We start from the raw sequence: 22180 nt of genomic DNA on the forward strand, positions 1-22180 counted from the left end.
CGCATACATGATGCCAATCTATGAAGAGTTAGCACAGGATACCGTCGGTAGAGAGGCAGCCTGCCTCGACAGAAGTAATCCATGAGACTGCACTAGGAGAATATGAGGAAAGGAGGGCTTCTTGGTAGTAACTCTGGAAAAGGCCGATGCTGTTGAGCCATCCATAGCTGCTGAAGAGACAGCACCACGCCCCGAGCACGACCGACCATGCTTTGAACCCGCCATCGGGGAACTCGTCGGGGTTGGGGGCATCGGAGTTGGCCTGATGGACTGGATTCGCTTTCTCCACACTGTTGCCCTCTGAGGTTGGTGCGTCCGTGGTATGAGCCATGGCGATGTTGTGTCAGCGTGAAAGAAGCACATGGGAAGTAGACTGGTTGTCGACCAAGCCATCAGTGTAGCTGAATAGAAGGGATTTATTGACTGGACCGGAGTCAACTCCGGCTTACGATCTGAACGCCGGCTCTGGGCTGGATTACTGACAGGATGTCTTCCAGTCATCTTACCTGTTCGTAGTTCCTTCGGATTCCATCTCCATTACCAAGCTTCTTCTCTCCTCTCCTTCTCTCCCCCTCCCTTCTACTTCCTCCTCCTTCAACATCCATGTCCTGGTAGGGTGGCAGGGACAGGCATGGGGCATACCACTTCCACGCATCTCATCCTGCTCTTCTACCTCTGCCCAGACAGCACTCGGCTTCCCGGACAAGCAGCGGGTTATGGCCACCCTTGAAAGCCAATGCCGGCAAAGTCGATGAGCACCTGAACATCACGGATAAAATCATTGTAAAGCCGGGGTTCCGTGTGTCGGATGTTAGTATATAGGCGGTGCCTAGCAGTGTGGGGTAACGCTGACTTAGGGCTGGACCGGAGTCAGCCCCAGCACCCAGCTTCCACTTCAAAAGTAGCAGCAGACCAAACCCGTGAAAGTGGAATCCAAATCAATCAGAATGTATCAAATCATCGCGATAATCTTCCTCGCCTGGGTCATCCTCCAGACCCGCACCTATTTCCGCCTCTCGCACATCCCAGGCCCATTCCTAGCAAAACTCACCAACATCCCACGCTTCACCTGGGTACTCAGCAACAAAGCACACGACATACATGTCTCCCTCCATCGCAAGCACGGCCCCCTTGTCCGCTTCGGTCCCAACATGGTCTCCGTCGCAGACCCAAAGGAAGTAAGCCACGTCTACGCTTTCAAGTACCCCTGGGTCAAATCGAACTTTTACTCCGCCTTACAGATGAAACCCCGTGGGAAGCCTATCCCCGGGATCTTTGCGGCGCAGGATGAGGCGGTGCATAAGCTGCTCAAGAGGCCCGTTGCGGGTGCTTATGCGATGAGCACGCTGGTCAGCTTTGAGCCGTATGTGGATACGACGATGCGTGTGTTCTGTGACGAGCTCGAGCGGCGCTTTTCCGACCGTCAAGTATGCGATTTTGGAAAATGGCTGCAGATGTTTGCCTTTGATGTCATTGGCGAACTGACCTTCTCGCGGCGGTTGGGATTCCTCGAGTCCGGCGAGGATGTCAACCACGTTATGGCGAATATCTGGGAGACGTTTAAGAAGACTTCGCTGGTCACGCAGATGCCCTGGCTTGACAGGGTCTGGCTCAATAACCCTATCCAGCGGTGGAGGCGCGGGGGAGGGGCCAGCCCTGGTGCGGCGTTTGCCATGGCGTGTGTGGAGGAGCGACGGCAGAAGACGACGGATAAGAATGATTGGGGGTTCAACACGAGGGACTTCTTGTCGAGGTTTATGGAGATTGAAGCGAAGGATAGAACCGTGCCGCCCTAGTATGCTCTGCTCCTATCGTTTGTTGGATAGACCGGGGCCGTAACTAATGGTGACTAGTGCACTCGCCGCATGGGCTTCCTCCAATATCACAGCTGGCAGCGACACAACGGGCATTTTCCTGCGGACAGTCTTCTACAACCTCCTCAAAAATCCAAACACACTGCACAGACTTCTCGAAGAACTCGATTCCGCCGCTGCAGCAGGCAACCTCGACGATTTGGCATCGTGGAAGCAGACACGGGAGTTGCCCTACCTCGACGCCGTGATCAAGGAGGGTGGCCGTATCCACCCACCATTTGGACTCCCATACGAAAGGGTTCTACCAAAAGAAGGAGCGACGATTTGCGGAGAGTTCTTGCCCGGTGGCACAGTTGTGGGCATGAGTGCTTGGGTGGTGCATCGGGATAAGGATCTGTACGGGGAGGACTGCGATGAGTGGAATCCCGAGAGGTGGTTGAGATACGATGCGGAGAGAAGGAGAGCAATGGAGAATGCCTTGCTGACGGTACGTCCCTGAAGGCCTGGTGTTTGATTTTGATAGCTAAAGAGGATAGTTCGGTGCCGGCCATCGGTCTTGCATGGGAAAGCACATTGCCTACTTGGAGATGTACAAAGTCATTCCGACATTGCTGCGGCGCTTTGAGGTGCGTCTCCTGCCCCCTTGACAACAAACGCTGATAATGTCTAGTTCGAGCTTGTTGGTCCGGACGAAGGGGGAGCTTGGGATGTAAAGAACCGGTGGTTTGTTATGCAGGAGGGCTTTCTTGTTCGCCTGCGGAAGAGGACAGGAGTGTCAGACTAGTTTACACCTGTAAAGAAATGCGTCTCAGACAACTGGGTAGTTTCTTGTCTGCCTTTTATCAATCACTTGATTCACTGGCTGCGCTTCAATTATAAGGGCACTCTCCCCATTCTGGTCTTTTGCCTCGAGGTCAAGCCCCTTGTCTTCGACGAGGTAGAACCATGCCCCCGTGAGGTCCGAGTCAGATCCAGCCGCCAAATGTAGAAGGGTAGAGTTGGCAGGGTCTGTTTACGTTAAGGCATAACCGGCTTGCTCGAATGTCTCGATGACTTGTTGTTCAACGTCGTAGCACTTACCAAAGGCGGGTACTGCGATGAAGAACTACACGGACTTGATGGATAATGGATATGGCAAGGAATTCAAGATCTATCCTGACACGGCGGTCGAGAACGCTGGTTCTGGAGTCCATGGCCCTGTGTATCGGAATGGTACCAAGTACTTTACCCGAATGTCGTTTATATTGTCGAGTACTTCGGTAATGCCGCATTGGACATCATGAATATCAAATTCGATGCCGGTGCTTTGCGCCAAGACGGCCAACACGCGTCGTACGGCGAAGGAGGCAGATATTGTCAAGCCGGGGGAAAGTGTCTCGGAGAACCTGAAGAGCGTGGAAGGATTTTGAAAAGTGCTGTTGAGTGCCGCGGGGGTTCAATGAGGGCACGCAGCCAGGCGAATGCGAAACGTCCCGAAAGGCGATTGGCGTAAAGGTTTGGAATATAAAGACATATGCAACAATCTTGGACAGAATTCCGTTTGGCCAATAAGTTGCCTGTACTTGAACTGTGGCGGTCACCTTCGCGGAGACCCTTGTGGCTCATCTAAGGACCTGCTCTCGATACCCTACTCGAGGCCGCATCAATCAGGTTCCCTGGACCGAGAACCCTTACCCCATGATCCATCACATGAAAAACCCAGACTCATTACCTCTCAAGGAGATCTCAGAACCAATGATCTCGGGACCAGGTTAAGTAGGCCCTGTCGGACACGTGTAACGAGAACTTAGGAGTCGTGCATGTGGTCACAAACCAGTGTAAAAGGGGAATGGCCCTAATAATGCAAAGCTCGAATTAAGCAATCAAGCCACCACCAGGAAATATCCGCCACAGCAGATCAACTCACCATGGGCTCAATCCAACCTAGGCCTCAAGACTCATTCAGACGGGCCAAAATCAATATCCTCGACCTTGACGACACTACGGCGATACGCACACTACCCGAACTGATCGAGTGGAATGCCAAATACAATCAAGACCATCTGTTCTGCACGCAGCTTCTACCGCAGGCCCAGCCTCAAGCCCAGCATACTCGCATCGATATCACATACGGACAGCTCCGACAGAGTATTGCGCGCGTTGCCTGGAGGCTGCGGAAGCTGATTCCTGATTTGCATCCTCCTCAAGTAGCTAGCAACGGAGACATTATCAAAGCTGGTCCGATTGTCCTGTTCTGCGAGAGTAATATTGGACTATGGTTCCATTTGATGGCGTTGATGGGCATGGGAGTTCCGGTATGGATGGCTAGTACAGACCCGGACATGGACTGACTGAGTAGGTGGCCATTTTATCTGCTCGCCTGAGCCCAACAGCCATACACCACCTCCTTTCTGCGATCAAGGCCAAAGCCGTTGTTGCATCTCCACGTCTGACAGATACAATCCATGACGCAATTGCCATTGGACTGCAGGAACCATGCGACGTATATATCCAAGAGAGAGTCCAGATCGACCTGGAGGTGGCGGATGCGGAAACGAAACCAGATGAAAGCATGGACCTTCAAACCCACTTCGTCAGTGAATCAGACCGCAACGTACTAATTCTGCACTCATCCGGAACGACTGGACTGCCCAAGCCGATTTTCCATCCGCATCGGTATTTGCTTGGGTTCACTCAATGCCACCTGTTGAACGAGGCTGAGGACATTCAAGGAACTGTTTTGTCGGCTTTACCTCTATTCCATGTATGTACTTTTTCGGCACAATGTTTGAAAAAGTATTCTGATTTGAACAGGGGTTTGGGCTCTTGGCTCCATGCATTTCTCTGGGAGCTGGGAAGCCGTTCATGCTCCCTCCTCCCCATAGAATATCAACTGGCCAATCAATTGTTGATATCCTCCAGGCGTACAACGCGCAGGCGCTGATGGCTGTCCCGCATATCTTAGAAGAGATCACAGCGCACTGCACAGGAACGCAAAATAAGGGGATTGACGCCCTCCGTCCACTCCAATTTGTGCTATGCGGCGGAGGTCCACTAAGGGAGCCTGTAGGAGAGAAGTTAGCGGATTCCGGGGTGCGACTGATCGCACACTTTGGGACAACCGAATGCGGTCCGTTAGCGCCGGTGTTTGTTCCCAGTATGGAGGCCAATTATGACTGGCGGTATATTCGGCTTCGAAGAGATATTTTACAGAGGTATAAGCTGGACCAGGTCCGAGAGGGAGAGTGTAAGCTCACCATGCGTCCTTTCGGCTGGGATGAACCCTTCGAAGTCCAAGACCTGCTGATCAGCCGGTCAGAAAAGCACAAGTATGACGTCCGTGCTGCAGGCCGCACAGATGACCTGATTGTGCTTGCGAATGGCGAAAAGGTCGTTCCACGGGTACTTGAATCACTGTTGTGCGAGAACAAGCACGTGAAAGCCGCCGTTGCATTTGGCGAAGGACACTTTCAAATAGGAGTTATCGTCGAGCCCGCGCAGGGCGTGGCTATGGGGGAAATTGAAGCATTCAAATTGAGCCTCTGGCCTGCTATAGTCGAGGCCGGAAAGCGGATGGACTCGCATGCGCGGATTTCGTCCCTGAGCAGCATTATAATTGCGCCTACTGAAAAGCCACTGCCTCGCTCGGACAAGGGCTCGGTCCTGCGCAAGGAGACGTATCGAGTCTTTGAAAGCGAGGTCCAACAAGCATATCGAGGGTTGGAATCTGGAAACAATCAGCATGACCCGCTCGACTTGAACCTGTACACCATTGACCAGAAAATCAAGGATCTCATCCAAGAACACCTCGGCTGGGATATCCCGTCCTCAAAGTGGAGTGTTGAGAGCGATTTATTTGAGCTGGGAATGAACTCATTGCAGGCAATGCAGCTGCACCGTCTGCTCGTCTCATATTTCCCGCAGTATCGAGATGCGATTCCGCTTGATTTTGTTCACAAACACCCGGCTATATCACAGCTCGTTGGCGCACTCAGGGCTATAGCTGGGCCAATGGACCAAGAAAATAACTCGCAGGAAATAGACGACTTCATCCGCGCGCACTCTGTCTCCACGCTGGAACAAATTGTTGTTCTCTTGACCGGAAGTACGGGACACCTTGGATCCAACCTGCTTGGTCAACTAGTCCAGTCACCACAGGTCAAGAGAGTAATTTGCCTCAAACGGACGTCAAGCTCGAAGGGACCCGATGGAGACAGTTTACAACAACAATTACGCCAGGCCAGTGAAAAGGGGGTGAACATACCTTCTACGCTCGGGCTTAAGATCGAGACAATCCACTGCGACCCCATCGCAGATGCACTGGGCCTCAACACGGAAACTTACGCATACCTTGCATCCAGCATCACGCATATCATTCACAATGCCTGGCCAATGGACTTCAAGCGCGGGCTCTCCTCCTTTGCATCCCAGTTCCGATACCTCAATAACCTGCTTAAGCTGGCACTAAGCGCCCGTACCACCAGACCAAGGTTTCTTTTTGTCTCATCCATTGCAGTGGTGGGGGCGTACCCCTCCGTCCACGGCATGCGCGTTGTCCCCGAAGTTCAGGCGAGCAAAAACACTATCATTGATGAGTTCGGCTATGGAAGGGCCAAATTTGTGTGTGAGTCCATCCTAGATGAAGCGGCGCGCATGCACAGCGATAAGTTAGAGGTGGCGATTGTTCGTGTAGGACAGATGTCGGGCTCGTCGACTAGTGGGCATTGGAACCCCAAGGAGCATGTACCGACCATGTTTCGCTTTGCAAAGAGAATTTCGAAGCTTCCAGTCATCAATGGAGTAAGTACTACCAGTATTTGTGAACTTGGCAGATCTAATCGCAGCAGACACTCTCTTGGATCCCGATCAACACCGCCGCAAAGGTGCTAGGAGACATCCTACTAAGCGCACAATTGTCGGCCTCACAGGCTCAGATCTACCACTTAGAGAACCCAATCCGGCAGTCATGGTCCGATGTGCTTGACATGCTAGCAAACGGACTGGGAATATCTTCAGACGGCGCCGAACGTCTACCATTTGACCTATGGCTCAGCCAAGTCAAGGAGAGTATTGACAATGACAAGGCAGAGCCGACAGATAGAGTGGAATTTCAGATGTTGGCCGAATTTCTCGAGAAGGATTTCCGGCGAATGGCCACTGGAGGTATCATCCTGGATACGCAGAATACGCGAGCGGCGTCAAGCACACTGCGGTACATGGAGGAGGTGTCACCGCATGTGATTAGAAAATATATTGCAGAATGGAAAAGGTCGGGGTTCTTGAGATAGAGCTAGATCTTTCGCAATTGCAATCACTCTTGAACTTTAATGGAGTCAGGAGTAGAACAGCATTGAGAGGGCGCCAAGCAAGCTGTAAGGCCAGAGGTAACCGAGGAAGAGATGATGATATTCGGAGGTAACTCCGGTGGCTACTACTGGTATCTAACTATTGTCATGTGACTGTAGTGTTCACGTGACACAAGCCCTGCTGCTTAGTCAGCGATCAAATCACGGCTCCTGCCTCTTCAGGGAGTTTTAACTTGAGTTCGTCTCCATCGTCTTCCTTCTAAGAAGAGTGTCTACATGGGATCTTCGACTTGCTACAAACCTATTACCCCTGCGACTCCTTTCTCGCTCGGGCTATATATCATCACATGCCATGCAATACATCCGAAAAAAGACCCGACTGTCCACGTGGTTCTACGCTCATGAAATGGCTCAGTATCCCAGTCGCTGCTGGCTGCTAGATCACTATACTCTGAATGGTGGTACGCACGTCGAGAGCCGAAATTCTATGCATAGCCAGGAACCAACTCGTGACAAGCTTCGTCGTACGAGATGCTCGCGTTCGCATGGCTTCTTGGTCCAGGGACTATTTTCCAGATTAGTCCTACGAGCAGGGACCCAAGCCGGACCTTGGGTCAGCCACAGCGATCAGGCCCCCTGGGTCTGTTCGGACCGGGTTGATAGAGGGACCAGGCTTTGAGCTTGGTCGAACTTCACCTGGGGTTGAGGCTGAGCGGCTGATCACCGCGGTCCATGGCTCGCTCTGCTACTGTGCGCTATAAGGCTTGAATGGTGTTGAGGCTCCTAGGCCTATAAGCACTGTACACGAAATTCAACTACGCCGCGTTCTCTCTCCGTTGTCTCAATACCGGATAAGCGAAGACATCAACAATGAAAGCGCCATCGATGATTGTCTGCGGGTCGCAGGCTGTTGAAATTTCTCAGGAGCACCTCGCCGCTCTGAGGAATAGTTTAGTGTCAAACAACAGGTTACAATACCTTGTTCAAGCCATCAGAGACCTTCCCAATCTCTGGGGCCCACTGACCATGGCCGATCCCGCACTTCAGTGCATACCTGGACATACATTGTGGAGTCGGTTTGCAAACTGGATTGACTTCAAGGACTCTCTTCTGTGCGAGATAAATACAGAGTCGAAGATGAACGCTTTGATCACGCCCCTTCTGGTCATCAGTCAGATTGTGGATTACACTGAGTACCTAGAAGCGCTCAGTCCCCCACAAACCCATTCGGAAACCCTGGATACAGTGCAGCAGGGTGGGATCCAGGGCTTCTGTGCTGGGTTCTTGACGGCCATAGTACTCTCCTGTGCGAAGAATGATCAGCATATTGCTGAATTGGGCGCAGTCGCTTTCAGGCTTGCCGCTTGTGCTGGAGTTTATGTTGATTTCGACAACAATTCCAATCAGCATGTGTCCATCGCTGCACGATGGGCGGCAGGAACGGATGAGCAGGACGTACTAGGAGTACTCCACAACTATCCAACGGTACGATACTACAATTTCAAGTAGCGCTATGTGCTAACAACAGCAGTCGTATATAGCAGTCCGGTCCGACCAAACGGCGGCAACTATCACATTGCAAGCGTCTGACTTATCAGCCATCTCGCGATCTCTAGCAGGACTCGGAATCAAATCCAAACTGATACCATTAAGCGGCCGCTTTCATCACCCAGTTCACCAGGATTCCGTTCGGAAGCTTGAACGTCTTTGTGCTTCCATGGATAGCCTACGGTTTCCAGATTCCGTGAGACCCTTGGTACCGCTCCGGAGGAACGTGGATGGGAAGCGGCTCCAGACAGAGCCTCTACACACTACAGCCCTCTCAACCTTAATGCTAGATATGTCTGACTGGCACCGCACAGTATCATATGCTGTCAATGACATGAAAGGAACCGGCCAAATCTTGACAATAGGGCTGGGCGACTGTGTCCCAAAATCAATAAAGGATCGCCAGGGTATCCAGGCCTGCAACTCGAAGCGTGCTAGCACCAACAACACCTACGAATATCCCGAGGGTGCCATCGCTATTATCAGTATGGCCTGTCGCTATCCCGGGGCCGATAGTCTGGAAGAGTACTGGAATATCATCGCATCCGGCATCTCCATGGTCGGAGAGATGCCTCCAGGCCGCTTCCAAACGACACGACTGCGGCGGGATCCAGAAGGCAAAATCAAATTCAAGGGCAACTTTCTACGCAACGCCGATATGTTCGACCATCGCTTTTTCAAGCGCTCGTCTCGAGAGGCGGCTGCGATGGATCCCCAGCACCGGATTGCGCTAGAGGTTGCATATGAGACACTCGAGTCTGCCGGCTACTTCAACGAGAAGCGCCCCAAGCAAGATATCGGCGTCTACATGGGCGTTGCTGCATCCGACTACGAAGATAATGTAGCATCGCATCTTCCAACGGCGTTCTCGGTACTGGGAATGGTACGCGCCTTTACTAGTGGGAAGATTAGCCATTTCTTCGGCTTTAGTGGCCCCTCCATGGTCTTTGATACTGCTTGTTCTTCTTCCATGGTTGCTATCCATACTGCCTGTCGGGCGTTGCAGGCAGACGAGTGCTCGATGGCGCTGGCGGGAGGTGTGAATGTGATTACCAGCCCTAATCTGCATCATAACCTTGGGGCTGCCAATTTTCTTACACCAACCGGGGCTTCCAAATCTTTCGATGATAGCGCGGATGGCTATTGTCGTGGAGAGGGTGCAGGTTTAGTTCTGCTAAAAAAATTATCCTCTGCACTTGTTGACAAAGACAGGATACTAGGCGTCATTGTCGGATCCGCTGTTAACCAGAATGACAATTCCTACCCCATAACCGTCCCAGCTTCGTCATCGCAGACTGCTCTGTACCGTCGTGTCTTACAACTCGCCCAAATGCCGACCCGGACAGTCTCATACGTTGAAGCACATGGAACTGGCACACCAAAGGGTGATCCTATTGAATGCGCCAGCATTCGAGAAGTCTTCGGTGGACACGGAGACCGAGAGTTACTCTTCGGCTCTGTGAAGGGGAATATCGGTCACACTGAGGCTGCGTCTGGTGTGGCTGGTCTCATCAAAGTGCTTCTCATGATCGAGGCTCAAAAGGTCCCGCCTCAGGCGAGTTTCGTGACGTTGAATCGAAACATTCCTCCGCTTGGAGCGGATAATATGGCTATCGCGAATAAGTTGCGTGAATGGAATGCGGGCTTCAGGGCAGCTTGTGTCAATAATTATGGTGCTGCAGGGAGCAATGCTGCTTTGATAGTGGCGCAGCCTCCTTCCCGGGCTAGTGACGCCATAGAACAATCAGCTTCTGCATGCCAGTACCCGGTCATACTCTCTGCAAATACACTTGATAGTGTACGGAAATACGCCCAGGCTCTGCAGAAGTACTTGAAACAGACCCGACTTTCAGGAGACCACTTTCTCGCCAGCATAGCGTTTCATCTTTCCCGACGACGTAACCCATCCTTCCGTCATGCTGCCATTTTCTCTGTATCATCAGTCTCAGAGCTTCACGCCAAACTAGAACAGTGCGCAACCGCCGAAGTCACGATCTTACCCTCGAAGCCGGTGGTCCTGGCTTTTGGCGGACAAACTGGAGACATTATCCACCTCAGCGAGCAGGCGTACCGACGCTCTTATTTGTTGCAAAAGTACCTTAACGAGTGCGACATCTTGATTCGGGAAATGGGGCTCCATAGCCTGTTCCCAGGTATATTCCAGAGAGTTCCAGTCCGTGACACTGTGGATCTCCATTGCATGCTCTTTGCGCTGCAATACGCGTCGGCATGTGCTTGGATGGAATCAGGATTAACGGTGAAAACAGTTATAGGGCATAGTTTTGGTCAGCTTACGGCTATGTGTGTTGCAGGTGTGATGAGCCTACCTGATGCACTGCGATTAGTATCGGGTCGAGCAACAATTATCAACGATTCCTGGGGAGAGGAAAAGGGGTCTATGATGCTAATTCATGGAGAACATGGTCGGGTTGAGGACCTGCTGTCTCAAGTGAACCATAACTGGACGTCACCAAGCTCCGCAGTCAGAATTGCTTGCTATAACGGGCCGACGAGTTTTGTAGTCGTTGGGTCAGAGGCTCAGATCAGAGCACTTGAATCTGTGTCTACCTCCATGAGATTGAGAGCCAGGACGATGAACATTACCCACGGCTTCCACTCAAGGTTTGTGGATAGCATTATGCCCGACTATTGTGAACTGACTAAAGGATTATCTTACAACCCGCCTGCCATCCCTGTTGAGACATGCTCGAAGGGCGAATCCTGGCCCATCTTTACGGCTGAGCTTGTGGCGCAACAGTCTCGAGAACCTGTATATTTTGCCGAAGCAGTCAATCGAATTGCCAACCGTCTGGGACCTTGCACTTGGGTTGAAGCAGGATCCGCCTCAGGCATCGCGACCATGGTGCAGAAAGCTTTGCACGACACAGATCAGCATGACTTCCACTCAATGAGTCTAGCAACCTCTGAGCTTTCATCACTTGCCGAGAGTACAACAAATCTGTGGAAAGCCGGGATAGATGTGGACTACTGGCTCTTCAACAAACAGCAGCAATTTGAATATCTTGATCTGCACCTTCCACCATACCAATTTGAACGTTCTAGGCACTGGCTCGACTATATTGACCGTCCCGGCTGCGATCACTCGATTACAGAGCAGCCAGCCCAGTTTCGTACCAAGCCCAGAATGGTCACACTTATAAAAAAAACAGAGAATACAGCCGAATTCCGCATTGACCAGGAATGCGAGCAGTATCAAGCTTTGGTGCGCGGGCACGCTGTTCTTGGGAGTCCTCTGTGTCCTGCAGCATTATATGTGGAAATTGTGGCGTCTGCTGCGAGAGCCTTGGTGCCAGATTTTGCTCCCTCGGACCGAGCGGCTTGTATTGAGGAACTGCAAATGTTGGCGTCGTTGGCTATTGATTTACGACGCAGCCTATCCCTCACGTTGTCTCTGACTTCATGTTACAGCTGGAAGTTCAACCTTTATGGCAGGTCATCACGGGGCGATATCCGACACGCCAGCGGGCAAATAACAATCACAACTCTAACCAGCCATAGAATAACAACACGATTCTCTCGTTATCGTCGCATAATTGACTACAATCGCTGCGAAGCACTTTTAAGCGACTCTTCCGCCAATACCATGCAAGGACCCATATTATATAGACTCTTCGACAAGGTTGTTATCTATGCCGACATCTTCCGAGGTGTGCAAAAGATCTCTTGCAAAAACCAAGAAGCAACAGGGCTTGTGGCCATGCCCGAAATTGGAGCTCACCTTGTCAAGGACAACGTTTGCAACCCACTTTTGGTTGATAGCTTCACACAGGTGGCTGGAGTACATGTCAATAGCCTTGACGAGTGCGGTCCAGAGGATGTCTTCTTATGCACGGCGATCGAGAACATTGAATTCTCAAGAACACTAGGCTCATGCTCGGGGTCGTGGCTAGTGTATTCCTCCTTCGAACGAGCTGGACCTCGTGAGCTGATCAGTGATATTTTTGTCTTTGATTCTGCGAGTAAGGGGCTCATTATGACCATATTTGGGGTAAGGTTCTCTAAGGTGTCGCTCCCGTCGCTTCGCAGGACGCTTGAACGTGCCAACGCACAGAGAGAGCCTCAATCCCGATCAGTGCCTGTGTCAAAAGCCTTGCCCACAGAGCACGTCACTCAAGCTAAAATTCCCAAACAGCGAGCCACTTCTCAGCAGACTAATGAAGTCAAAGAAGCAGTTGCTTCGCTACTCCACGAAGTGGCAGACGTACCATTCGAGGACATTTCTGACAATTCCCTCTTAGAAGATATTGGCATTGACTCCTTGATGACGACCGAGCTGCTAAGCGCAATTCGAGAGCGATTCAATAGTGACATTACAACCAGCGCATTTCAACAAGTCGTGACCGTTAAGGATCTCTACCGAATTCTCTCAACAGCCCCTGGTAGCGGCAGCGGTGCTCTGACCCCATTGTCTATGTCTGAGTCTGATGGTAGTCTCCTCGACAAAGCAAGCACAAGCACTCCACGTTCCGAGGCTTCTTTTGCACTTGTTGAGATGCCACATGTCGATGAAGGAGCAGCCAAATTGTCACGGATCATTGCAGAGCATCTCGACACGTCGGATAGATTTCACCCTGACACACTTCTTCGAGACTTAGGGTTGGACTCGTTGGTAGGAATCGAACTCGCGGCTGATATCTGGAAAATGTTTGGCAAGAAGATTGATCTGGCTGCACTAGAGCCAGACACCACCTTCGAGGAGCTTTGCAGGATGGTGAGTCCAACACCAGTCGTCGAAATCAATAAGGCAGACAAGAACGCCCGAGTGCAGCCCAAATCTACTGCAGATTGCAGCCCAACAGGGCAGAATGGTCTTTCTAATAGTGCTGAGGTGTTCGCGCGGATGCGGAATGATTATGCCCCATTCGCCGAACAAACAGGTTTCCTAAACTTCCGAAGGAAAGTCTTCCACCAGCAGAGTGAGTTGGTATGCGCATATGTGACCGAAGCTTTCGCAAAACTGGGATGCGACCTCCGCAACATCGCCCCGGGCGCTGTTCTTCCGTCCGTGTCCTATATTCCGAGGCATGCCAAAGTCATGAGGCAGTACTACCACGTCCTTGAAGACGCTGGTCTAGTCATCATAAATGACAATGGGGATTTTATCCGTACCGGCAATCCCGTCAGTCCCGCAAAAACAGAAGATTTATACCAGGAAATTAGCAAGAACTTTCCCCAGCATCTCTGTGAACATCGGCTTCTACACTCGACCGGATCGCGTCTTGCCGCTTGTTTGACAGGGGATGCAGACCCGTTGCAGATTCTCTTTGGCACCAAAGCTGGGAAGGATGCAATGGAAGACGTTTACACCAACTCGCCCATGTTTGCGACGGGGACAAGAATTTTAGGGGAGTTTTTCATTCAAGCCTTCAAGGAATACAGAGGTAGAGAAGAGCTGCATATCCTAGAACTGGGAGCAGGCACCGGAGGGACAGCCAAATATATTGTGGAGATTCTTCTCGAGCACAATATCCCGTTCAAGTACACATTTACGGACTTGTCACCTTCCCTTGTGGCATTGGCTAAGCGCAAGTTCAGTCCCTATGGCGACTGCATGGAGTTCGCCGTCCTCGACGTCGAGAAGAATCCTCCTGAGCATATGCAACGTTCATACCATGCAGTCCTCGCATCGAATTGTGTCCATGCAACCAAGGATCTGGTTCGTTCTAGTGTGAATGCCCACAAACTGCTGCGCGACGGTGGTGTTTTCTGCCTGCTGGAACTGACGCGCAACCTCTACTGGTTGGACTGCGTATTTGGGCTACTGGAAGGATGGTGGGTGTTTGAAGATGGACGGCAGCATGTGCTTGCTGATGAATACCTATGGGAACGGACGCTTCGTCAAGCTGGTTTTCGGCATATCGACTGGAGTGATGATGACACGGAGGAGTCGGACCAATTCCGCCTCATTACGGGGTTCATGTCTGATATCAAATCAGCTAAACCTGCTACAGCAGAGGGACTGGTCATGACAGAGACAGTGCCGTTTGCTACGATTGGCGACATTCCCCTCTTAGCTGATATCTACTACCCATTGCACAAAGTACTCGCTGAATCTTCGCAGCCTATTGGTGAGTTATATTTGTCCCTTAATTCCTTGCTGTTACTAACCGCTATAGCACTCATGGTTCATGGCGGCGGCCACATCATGCTCTCCCGTAAAGACATCCGACCGTCCCAAACAAAGTTGCTTTTAGATTACGGCTTCCTTCCAGTCAGCATTGACTATCGCCTCTGTCCGGAAGTAAACCTAACAGATGGACCCATCGCGGACGTCTGCACGGCGCTTGACTGGGCCCGAAGCACGCTCCCTGCCCTGGAGCTTCAGCGTCCGGATATACATCCAGATGGTGGTAAGGTTGTTGTTATCGGCTGGTCAACGGGCGGCACACTCGCAATGTCATTGCCGTTCAGTGCGCCGCAGCTTGGGATTCGACCACCGGATGCTATTCTTGCGTTCTATTGTCCAACAGACTATGAAGACAAATTCTGGCGCCAACCCAATTACCCCGAAGGAACTTCGCCAGACCTCATAACGAAGACCTATGATATACTGGAGGGTGTCCAAGATCACCCAATTACGGCTTACAATATCCCTGCCCAAAAACGTGTCGACGGTCCGGCTGGTGGCTGGATGTCCCTGTCAGACGCGCGGTCACGCATAGCACTGCACATGAATTGGAGGGGCCAGGCGCTACCAGTCCTGCTCAACGGTCTTCCATCGAAGAACAAACTTTCCTCCGAGAATATGGAATATGATGCGCAGGATTGGCTTTCGCTCCCCCAACCAGACCTTGAGCGGGTGCGCGCTGTTAGCCCGTACGCTCAGATCAAATCCGGGAACTACAGTGTTCCGACCTTTCTCATCCATGGAGCGAAAGACGATTTGGTTCCATGGAAGCAAGCCCAAAAAGCGGCGGATGCGTTGGCCGCGCAAGGGGTCCCGAATGGGATTGAGATCATTGAAAGCGCGGTGCATTTGTTCGATTTATTTCGAGATCCAGAAGGGAAGTACAAAGGGGCAATTATGAGGGGCCTGCAATTTCTTGTTGAGCACGTACAGTGATTTGACCATCTCGGCGGGACTAGAGTTAGGGCTAGAATGGCTATAACATGTTTTAATAATGTTATCGCGGTCAACTAATATATAGCAAGAAACCTGGCAATTATAGCACCGATCCTAACCACATCCCTACCAAGCCACTATAGTAAATTATCTTGAAGGCATTCTCGATAAAGCTTAACCGCTGTATCCCAGAACATAATCATACTACCCTAATAAGGCGGAGAATAACGAAAAATTACTGCGCTTCTATGTAGAAGCGACACTGGACGAGACCATTTAACAGGCACCCAGCAAGAATCGACGCTCTATTATATTATCATTACGATATGCTGACCAGTTCATGGACGAACCCCGCCCTCCAGACCCAGGTAATACACTTGGACCCCAGTCCTTACTCCCAACTAGTCATCCCTAACCTCGTAAAAGGTGGTATAAGCCTTGATATCGACCCCGGTATGGAGCCCCAAGTCCTGCAACATAGACGACGCCTTATTCATCCCGTTCTCGTGCGACAGAACCGCCGCTGCATGGCATCCATGTCAGCCATGTGCTTTCCACATGTTCGTGCGCTTGAAACGAGGGGGACAGAGTAAGCTTACGGAATGGTTCCCCGATGTCACAGCGCCAGTTCTTCCACACCAAGGCTGTCTCATTCGGTATCAGTGTCTGCTGCCCGATTATTCTCTGCCACATGCCGTAATAGCCGCCTCCGCCACCGGGAACTTTGACGAGAGGGGGATCTAGACATATCATCAGTTTCGTTGTCTGCAAGTCATTTAGGGAGATATCCCTTACCCGGATGCTGCCGGTACTCCTGGATAAACGATCCATCTGGCCAGGTCTTCCATTTCGTGAGCTAGAGGCTTGTCAGTCGAGCGTATGGCAGCGAGGCGTCAGAGAGTTGGAAACGAACCTCCTCCCTAAAGAGATAGTATCCCGCGGCGGGGACAGTAAAGTTGAAGCTGCGCGTAGCACCAGCAACCTGATTCGAACCGGTCGTGCTATTCGGAGTGAGGGACTGGAAGGTCATGTCGAAGACTGCAAAAACTTTGATTAACGTCTGATGCTGAGGGATCTCCGAGGGTTTAGGGCTTCGAAAGAAGAAACACGGGATGCGTACAGTCTCCCATGACAATCTGCACGTGGGCAGCGGGAGCGCCGATGAGGCTAAAGCTGGTGAAGTTCTTGAAGGTCGAGCCGGGCGGGCATCTGCAGGGTCTGTACTCCGAGTTGCAGGGGGGCAAGGGCCGAGGACGGGGCCCAGGGTGGCCTCCAGCTATAGGACTGGATTCTTGCGGAGGAGTGGGAGTCGCTGCCGCAGAGACTGCGAGGAAAAGCAGGCCGGTTAGAACTTTGGAAAAGCGCATGCTGGCGGTTGTGACTTGGGTCTACACTGCTGCATTCCTCGTTAAGCGAACAACGGGCGCTTTATACTTTATAGTCTACACTACCACTGCTTTGTTTGTCCCTGGACATGTCCTTTCCCAGATACGGGGTCATAGGGCCTGCCTACCACCTGGTTCTAAATATGGCGTCACCTCGGTCTCCGAGTCCAATTATTGATGCCATTGTAGGCCCAAATTACTCCTGCCGCAGCCAGCGCACCCGAAATGGGTGGAGGCTATGGCCGGTCTCGCCTTGAATTGCTCTGTTGGCAGCTGAGTTGGCTAGGGGATGCCTAATGGAGGCAGAGTATCCCCTTCGTGATCCGCGTTCGCCGATTGGAGCTTGTTGATGTCGGTCGTATAATCTTACTGGACGTGCAGATGTCGAGCCCAGACAGCTGGGCCTATGTTTGGCCTTGTTTCTCCGACGCAGAACAGTTTAGTTCGTCTTCACATGGCAAATTTCCTAATACGCGATGAGTTTTCTTCGGTGGAAATATGTATATTATCATGTTGATGAATTAGATTAGCTTCGGCGCATCCGTATTCTGCGCATTGCTGTTGGCCAGGCTAAAAAGATCCCTGCTCATCCGTCTTGAAAACGGCAGAGACAGATAATTTAGTCACTGCTTGGAAAATCGCACCCAGATTATCTGACGAGCATACGGCATGGATGGTTACTCGACGTTGGGCCTGGGGCTGTCGCACGGAGCTTAAGGCTGAGGGCGGCGTAGGCAGGGTCGTGGACGGTGCCGACTGGTCAAGCCCCAGATATGGGGTAAGATCATCAGGGCTCAGCTCTTGTTTTTGTTCTTTGGGATTATTGGCAAGTGTTAAGCTGAAAGGATCACTGTGGTCATCCAGATCTGATGAAGTCAACGTGATACTCACGTCATTTGTTCGAAAGCCGGTACCGTTCTGTAGAAAAGGGAAGTCCAACATGCCCATCGTGTCACTGGAAAGCTCGGATTGAGAAAACGGGGTCATCCAGAGAGGGTCCGAGGTCTTAGACGGCGGCTCCGCGGCAGCTTCTGGTAGACCCCCAGGCTCGTCCATGTCCATGTCCAAAAGATCCTCCCCGAGACAGCCAGAAATGGTATCTGGTAGCTTCATCCAAGCCAGCTCGTTGCCATCCCCGGATTCGTAGCCGCTGATGCTGGGTTTGAAGTCGGAGGCACCTGAACTCGGGGTCCTTGCCCGTCGGCAATAATGCTGCGACCGTCGCTGGAGAAGATGGAATCTATTCTTAGCAGAGAGGCTGGTTCGACGGGGAAAGAAGAGCGAGACAATCTGCTGCCAGGAGTGGCCGTACTTCTGGACGCTTTCAATCAATAATTTGTCCTGCTCACGGTTAGCTTCGTATATATGATCGACAACATAAGCGGTGCAAACCTCTTGTACGGCCCATGGACCGTGGTCAATCTCCGGCCTAGATTTCTTGTTAGCGACAGGTACTCGCACTCAACCACCCTTGAACTCACTTGATGGCATGGCTCCATCGCTTGGAACACTGGTCTGGTAGCCTAGTCCCGACCACCGAAGCCACGGCTGTCCACTTGGGCCCATGCTTTTGGACTGCATTTCGCAATCTCTCATCTTCATCCTCTGTCCAAGGGCCCTTGTTCACTTTTGCTGACGTGGTTCCGTGCCACCTCTTGCGACAATCTTTATTCGTACGGCCAGGTACCTGGCGCGCTATTTCGGTCCAGTTAACCGTGGTGTTCCTGGCGGCCTGCGCTTCACAGACGTTAAGCCATTTTATCAGTGACTGTCTCAAGACAAGCAACGCACCTTTTTCCACCTCTTCACGAAGAATCATGTCTTCCTCGGCGGTCCAGTTACGGCGGGGGCGGGTCATTTGGAATGAAGCAGCCTTCTCTCACAACGCGAGAGCTCATGATCGAGCAGTCGGTGTTGGCGGCTTTAATTTTCTTTTTATGTAGACGTTTCGGCTCCTGCATCTGCCCCCCCGGGGGGTTTTCCTGTTTTGCATCTCCCGTACTCCTCGTTCTCACACATACCTTCCGTCCATGTGCCTTTAGGCCGGCTGCAGGGACCGATTGGCAGCACCGGGGTGCGGTTCATGCGAAGGCAGTCAGATAGATACTCTGGCCCAATGCGGTGACACTGCGGTCGAGATCTGTACCAGGCTTGCCTTGACTAATTTCGGCATAAGGAGGATAGCGCTGTCTCGGAACTAGTTGATGTTTGACAGTGGAAGCCATGCACAACACATCCCGATGACTTGGTGGCCTCCGCGCCAGCTGAGCCTGCGAGGGCTGAGACCTGCATCCTCACTACTGCACGTAAGCTTGTTGTTCTTCAGGCTTCGATGATCCTAGGATCCAGGCTCCGCTTCTCACTGGTTATACTCTGCGTAGGCCAAGAGCCTGAACTGGGCTCCCTCAGCACTGACCCTGGATCGACCACTAAAGTTTTCGCTCCAATGGCCCTCGCGAGCTTTGGCCGTCTATAGACAGGCTTGGCCTTTTTCTTCTTTCTTCTTCTTCTGCTGGCCATACCCCAACATGCCCCGCTGGTGCAACTACGACCGTGGTCGGACGTCAAACAGCAGCTGACTCCAAGTGCGACACGATTAAGCCCATGCGGAGTCTTTGGCGGCTGATAAGGTACTCCTTCACTTTCAGGGTCTGATAGTCTTGGGTTGAAATCTATATCATCCTAGCCGAGACTCAATTTTACCTGATAGTACTCAACAGAGCTCTCTACGGAGGTGTGCACCAAGAGTCTTTGCCGCGCTCGAAAGGCAACAAGGCGTTGCTATTGTAGAGGCCCGTCCTCTTCGTCCTCTGCCCCATTCGAAGAAGAATATCTACGCTAGAAACCCAACCGCTTTTCAAAGTCCTTCCAGGCCTCGCCGATTGGTTGAACGAACGTCGAACTTCTTGATCCCTCACCCATCTCCTGAACTCCATTTACCAGGTACAATGGCGTCATCTCGCCATCATTGCTAAAGAAGATCTTGGCCCTTTCTCGCCTCTTCAGCGTTCGGACAGTCCCATCCGAATATGTCACCGTTGAATTGAATGCCTCGTGCAGGTGCAAGTGCCACGGCCCTGTAAGCTCCCTTGCGAAGACATGAGCTCCGACCCGCGGCCACTTCTGCCCATCTTCAACGAGGTCAATCATCCAATGTGCAAGGGCGTGCCAATGGCCCCGCTTGTCGCGCCATAAGAAGCTGTCCTCCGTCCAGGTAGGGCTGTACTCGCTCGTGTTCCAACTCTGCGTGTGCACTAGCTCGTATGCGCTATCGTATCTGTCGAAGAGAAATATAGCAATGTCTTCTACGCCTAGGGCAATCTTGCTTGTACGGGTTTGCGGCGTCCACAGTGGCCAGGGCGAGGGGTTTGTCGAGTGTGGGTCAGCCGAGGCCAACACCAGCTTGAAGGGTGTCCATGGCCCACGGATATCCGGAGCCGTCGAGACGGAGATGTTGTTTGGCCATCGCTTGTAGCTGATACTGGCGCATTTCTCACGTGGCTGCTCCTCGTCGTCTGCACCGATGCTGTATAACAGGTATTTTTCGTCCGCCGGACTCCAAATCACCTCTGGATTATGCCGGAAAGGCTCGCTGATACTTTCGGCGTAGTGATACGGCCCCTGCGGCCCGTTTCGTGATTCCGCGCGTATGATGAAGGAGAAAGGCCTCCACCCGCTTAGTCCGCATCCGGATGCAAACTGTGCGGCAACGAGATGAAAGAGCGACGGGTCTTGCGGGTCTTGCACAACAGTTCCACCCCAGGAGGAGTTGCCGTATAGACCGAGATGCATTGAGTCGACTGCGTCAGCGGAGTGGTTGTAGCCGTTGTCCTTGATTGCGGGCCTCAGATCAAGATGTCCGCAATCTTCGCCAAACCAGCCGGGATCACACTTGCAGCTCTTCTCGCCTAGCTTGGACCATGGCGACTGGCGGCGACAGAGGCCATTGAGGCTGCAGTCTTCGTCAGTCTCGCAGGCTTGAGATGTTGCCCCTAAGGTAGCGAGACAGGCAACCAGAAGGCTATGGAGGTTCATGGCGAGCTCATGGAGGCTTTGCTAATGATCAAAAGTGGCATGCCAGACATACTGCCGGGATTCGCGCGTCAATGTATACTGACCGATTTGGACTTGCACGAGTTGTTTGGTGGATAATATAGGACGTCGGATACTTCATAGTGCGGGGCTCCCGCATGAGCCAAGCCTACCATAGGTAGGATTGGATGCCGGATGCCCACTAGACACTACCACTGTCCAGGTGGCAGGGACACACTACTCCAGTCCCCGACACTGGTCACTATCGATTAATTAGTGTCCTGAACAAGGGGGGAATATCCTTCGATCAATCCACGTGCAACAGAATTCAGGTGAGACTAGCACTGGCCACAATTGTTCCGACCATCAAACCGTATAGCCAGGCTAGGCCACATACAATGTCGTTGTAAGCCGACCTCAGCTTGAGAGCTTAGATCGTAATAAGTGGTCAACACCATTCCGAAATCGACAGCAGATTTTCTGTAGCCTTCAAAGCTAGGGTCTAATGGACGGTGGACTCACATCAGACGGTCCGAGAAAGGCAGGGCTTCCATCAGAAGCACCGGTCAAGATTTGATTGAGACTGCTAAACCTTGGGCTAGACAAGGTTGTCAGTTCCATTTCATTGCCCAATCGCAGAGTTAGCGAGAGTATGAAAGTGCTGCCAAGTAAGACATGACCACCAAGCCAGATCGTCCGTAGCCTAAGAACAGCAGTTCCTTCCCAAGCCTGTGTCACAGATGGTGAACCTTGGAAGTTGGAGAGGATTGCAGGACTCTGCCGGACCCTGTCCAGATATGGCGACAGTGCAACAGGGATAAGTCGCGTGGCTTTGTTGTCGGGACCATACGGAGCGCCCTTCATTTGTTCCCGACACGTGGCAACTGATGAATCTGAAGAATGATCATCAGGGAGCAAAGCGATAGAAGGCTGAAAACATCTTATTTCTGCACCTTAATACTCCGTAGTTACCCCGTACTGCAGTCACTTAGGTAATAATGGCAGTCGAGCTCGCTGACGTTCATCGGAATC

At 51.9% G+C, this 22180-nt stretch overlaps 6 protein-coding genes across 6 annotated transcripts; 3 read left to right on the forward strand and 3 right to left on the reverse strand.

Annotated features, from left to right (window-relative positions):
* Positions 1 to 947: 947 nt before the first annotated feature.
* On the forward strand, positions 948 to 2598 carry DSM5745_00507 (cytochrome P450; the record flags this gene model as incomplete). Its single annotated transcript, XM_026742523.1, has 4 exons — positions 948 to 1795; positions 1854 to 2301; positions 2351 to 2440; positions 2485 to 2598. 4 exons carry the CDS (start codon positions 948 to 950, stop codon positions 2596 to 2598), a joined length of 1500 nt encoding a protein of 499 aa, XP_026608368.1.
* Positions 2599 to 3721: 1123 nt separating this feature from the next.
* On the forward strand, positions 3722 to 7081 carry DSM5745_00508 (uncharacterized protein; the record flags this gene model as incomplete). Its single annotated transcript, XM_026742524.1, has 4 exons — positions 3722 to 4108; positions 4153 to 4557; positions 4608 to 6593; positions 6641 to 7081. 4 exons carry the CDS (start codon positions 3722 to 3724, stop codon positions 7079 to 7081), a joined length of 3219 nt encoding a protein of 1072 aa, XP_026608369.1.
* Positions 7082 to 7969: 888 nt separating this feature from the next.
* Positions 7970 to 15731, forward strand: DSM5745_00509 (non-reducing polyketide synthase spyA; the record flags this gene model as incomplete). The annotated part of the gene is made up of 3 exons (XM_026742525.1): positions 7970 to 8584; positions 8631 to 14736; positions 14785 to 15731. 3 exons carry the CDS (start codon positions 7970 to 7972, stop codon positions 15729 to 15731), a joined length of 7668 nt encoding a protein of 2555 aa, XP_026608370.1.
* A 401-nt stretch (positions 15732 to 16132) lies between these two features.
* Positions 16133 to 17098, reverse strand: DSM5745_00510 (uncharacterized protein; the record flags this gene model as incomplete). Its single annotated transcript, XM_026742526.1, has 5 exons — positions 16133 to 16254; positions 16331 to 16471; positions 16527 to 16587; positions 16645 to 16769; positions 16852 to 17098. The coding sequence occupies 5 exons, from the start codon at positions 17096 to 17098 to the stop codon at positions 16133 to 16135; spliced, it is 696 nt and encodes a 231-aa protein (XP_026608371.1).
* A 588-nt stretch (positions 17099 to 17686) lies between these two features.
* On the reverse strand, positions 17687 to 18974 carry DSM5745_00511 (uncharacterized protein; the record flags this gene model as incomplete). The annotated part of the gene is made up of 3 exons (XM_026742527.1): positions 17687 to 18545; positions 18598 to 18853; positions 18908 to 18974. The coding sequence occupies 3 exons, from the start codon at positions 18972 to 18974 to the stop codon at positions 17687 to 17689; spliced, it is 1182 nt and encodes a 393-aa protein (XP_026608372.1).
* A 980-nt stretch (positions 18975 to 19954) lies between these two features.
* Positions 19955 to 21151, reverse strand: DSM5745_00512 (uncharacterized protein; the record flags this gene model as incomplete). The annotated part of the gene is made up of 1 exon (XM_026742528.1): positions 19955 to 21151. The coding sequence occupies one exon, from the start codon at positions 21149 to 21151 to the stop codon at positions 19955 to 19957; it is 1197 nt and encodes a 398-aa protein (XP_026608373.1).
* Positions 21152 to 22180: the final 1029 nt, after the last annotated feature.

Source organism: Aspergillus mulundensis (assembly GCF_003369625.1).
Source record: "Aspergillus mulundensis strain DSM 5745 chromosome Unknown scaffold_0, whole genome shotgun sequence".
NCBI lineage: Eukaryota > Fungi > Ascomycota > Eurotiomycetes > Eurotiales > Aspergillaceae > Aspergillus > Aspergillus mulundensis.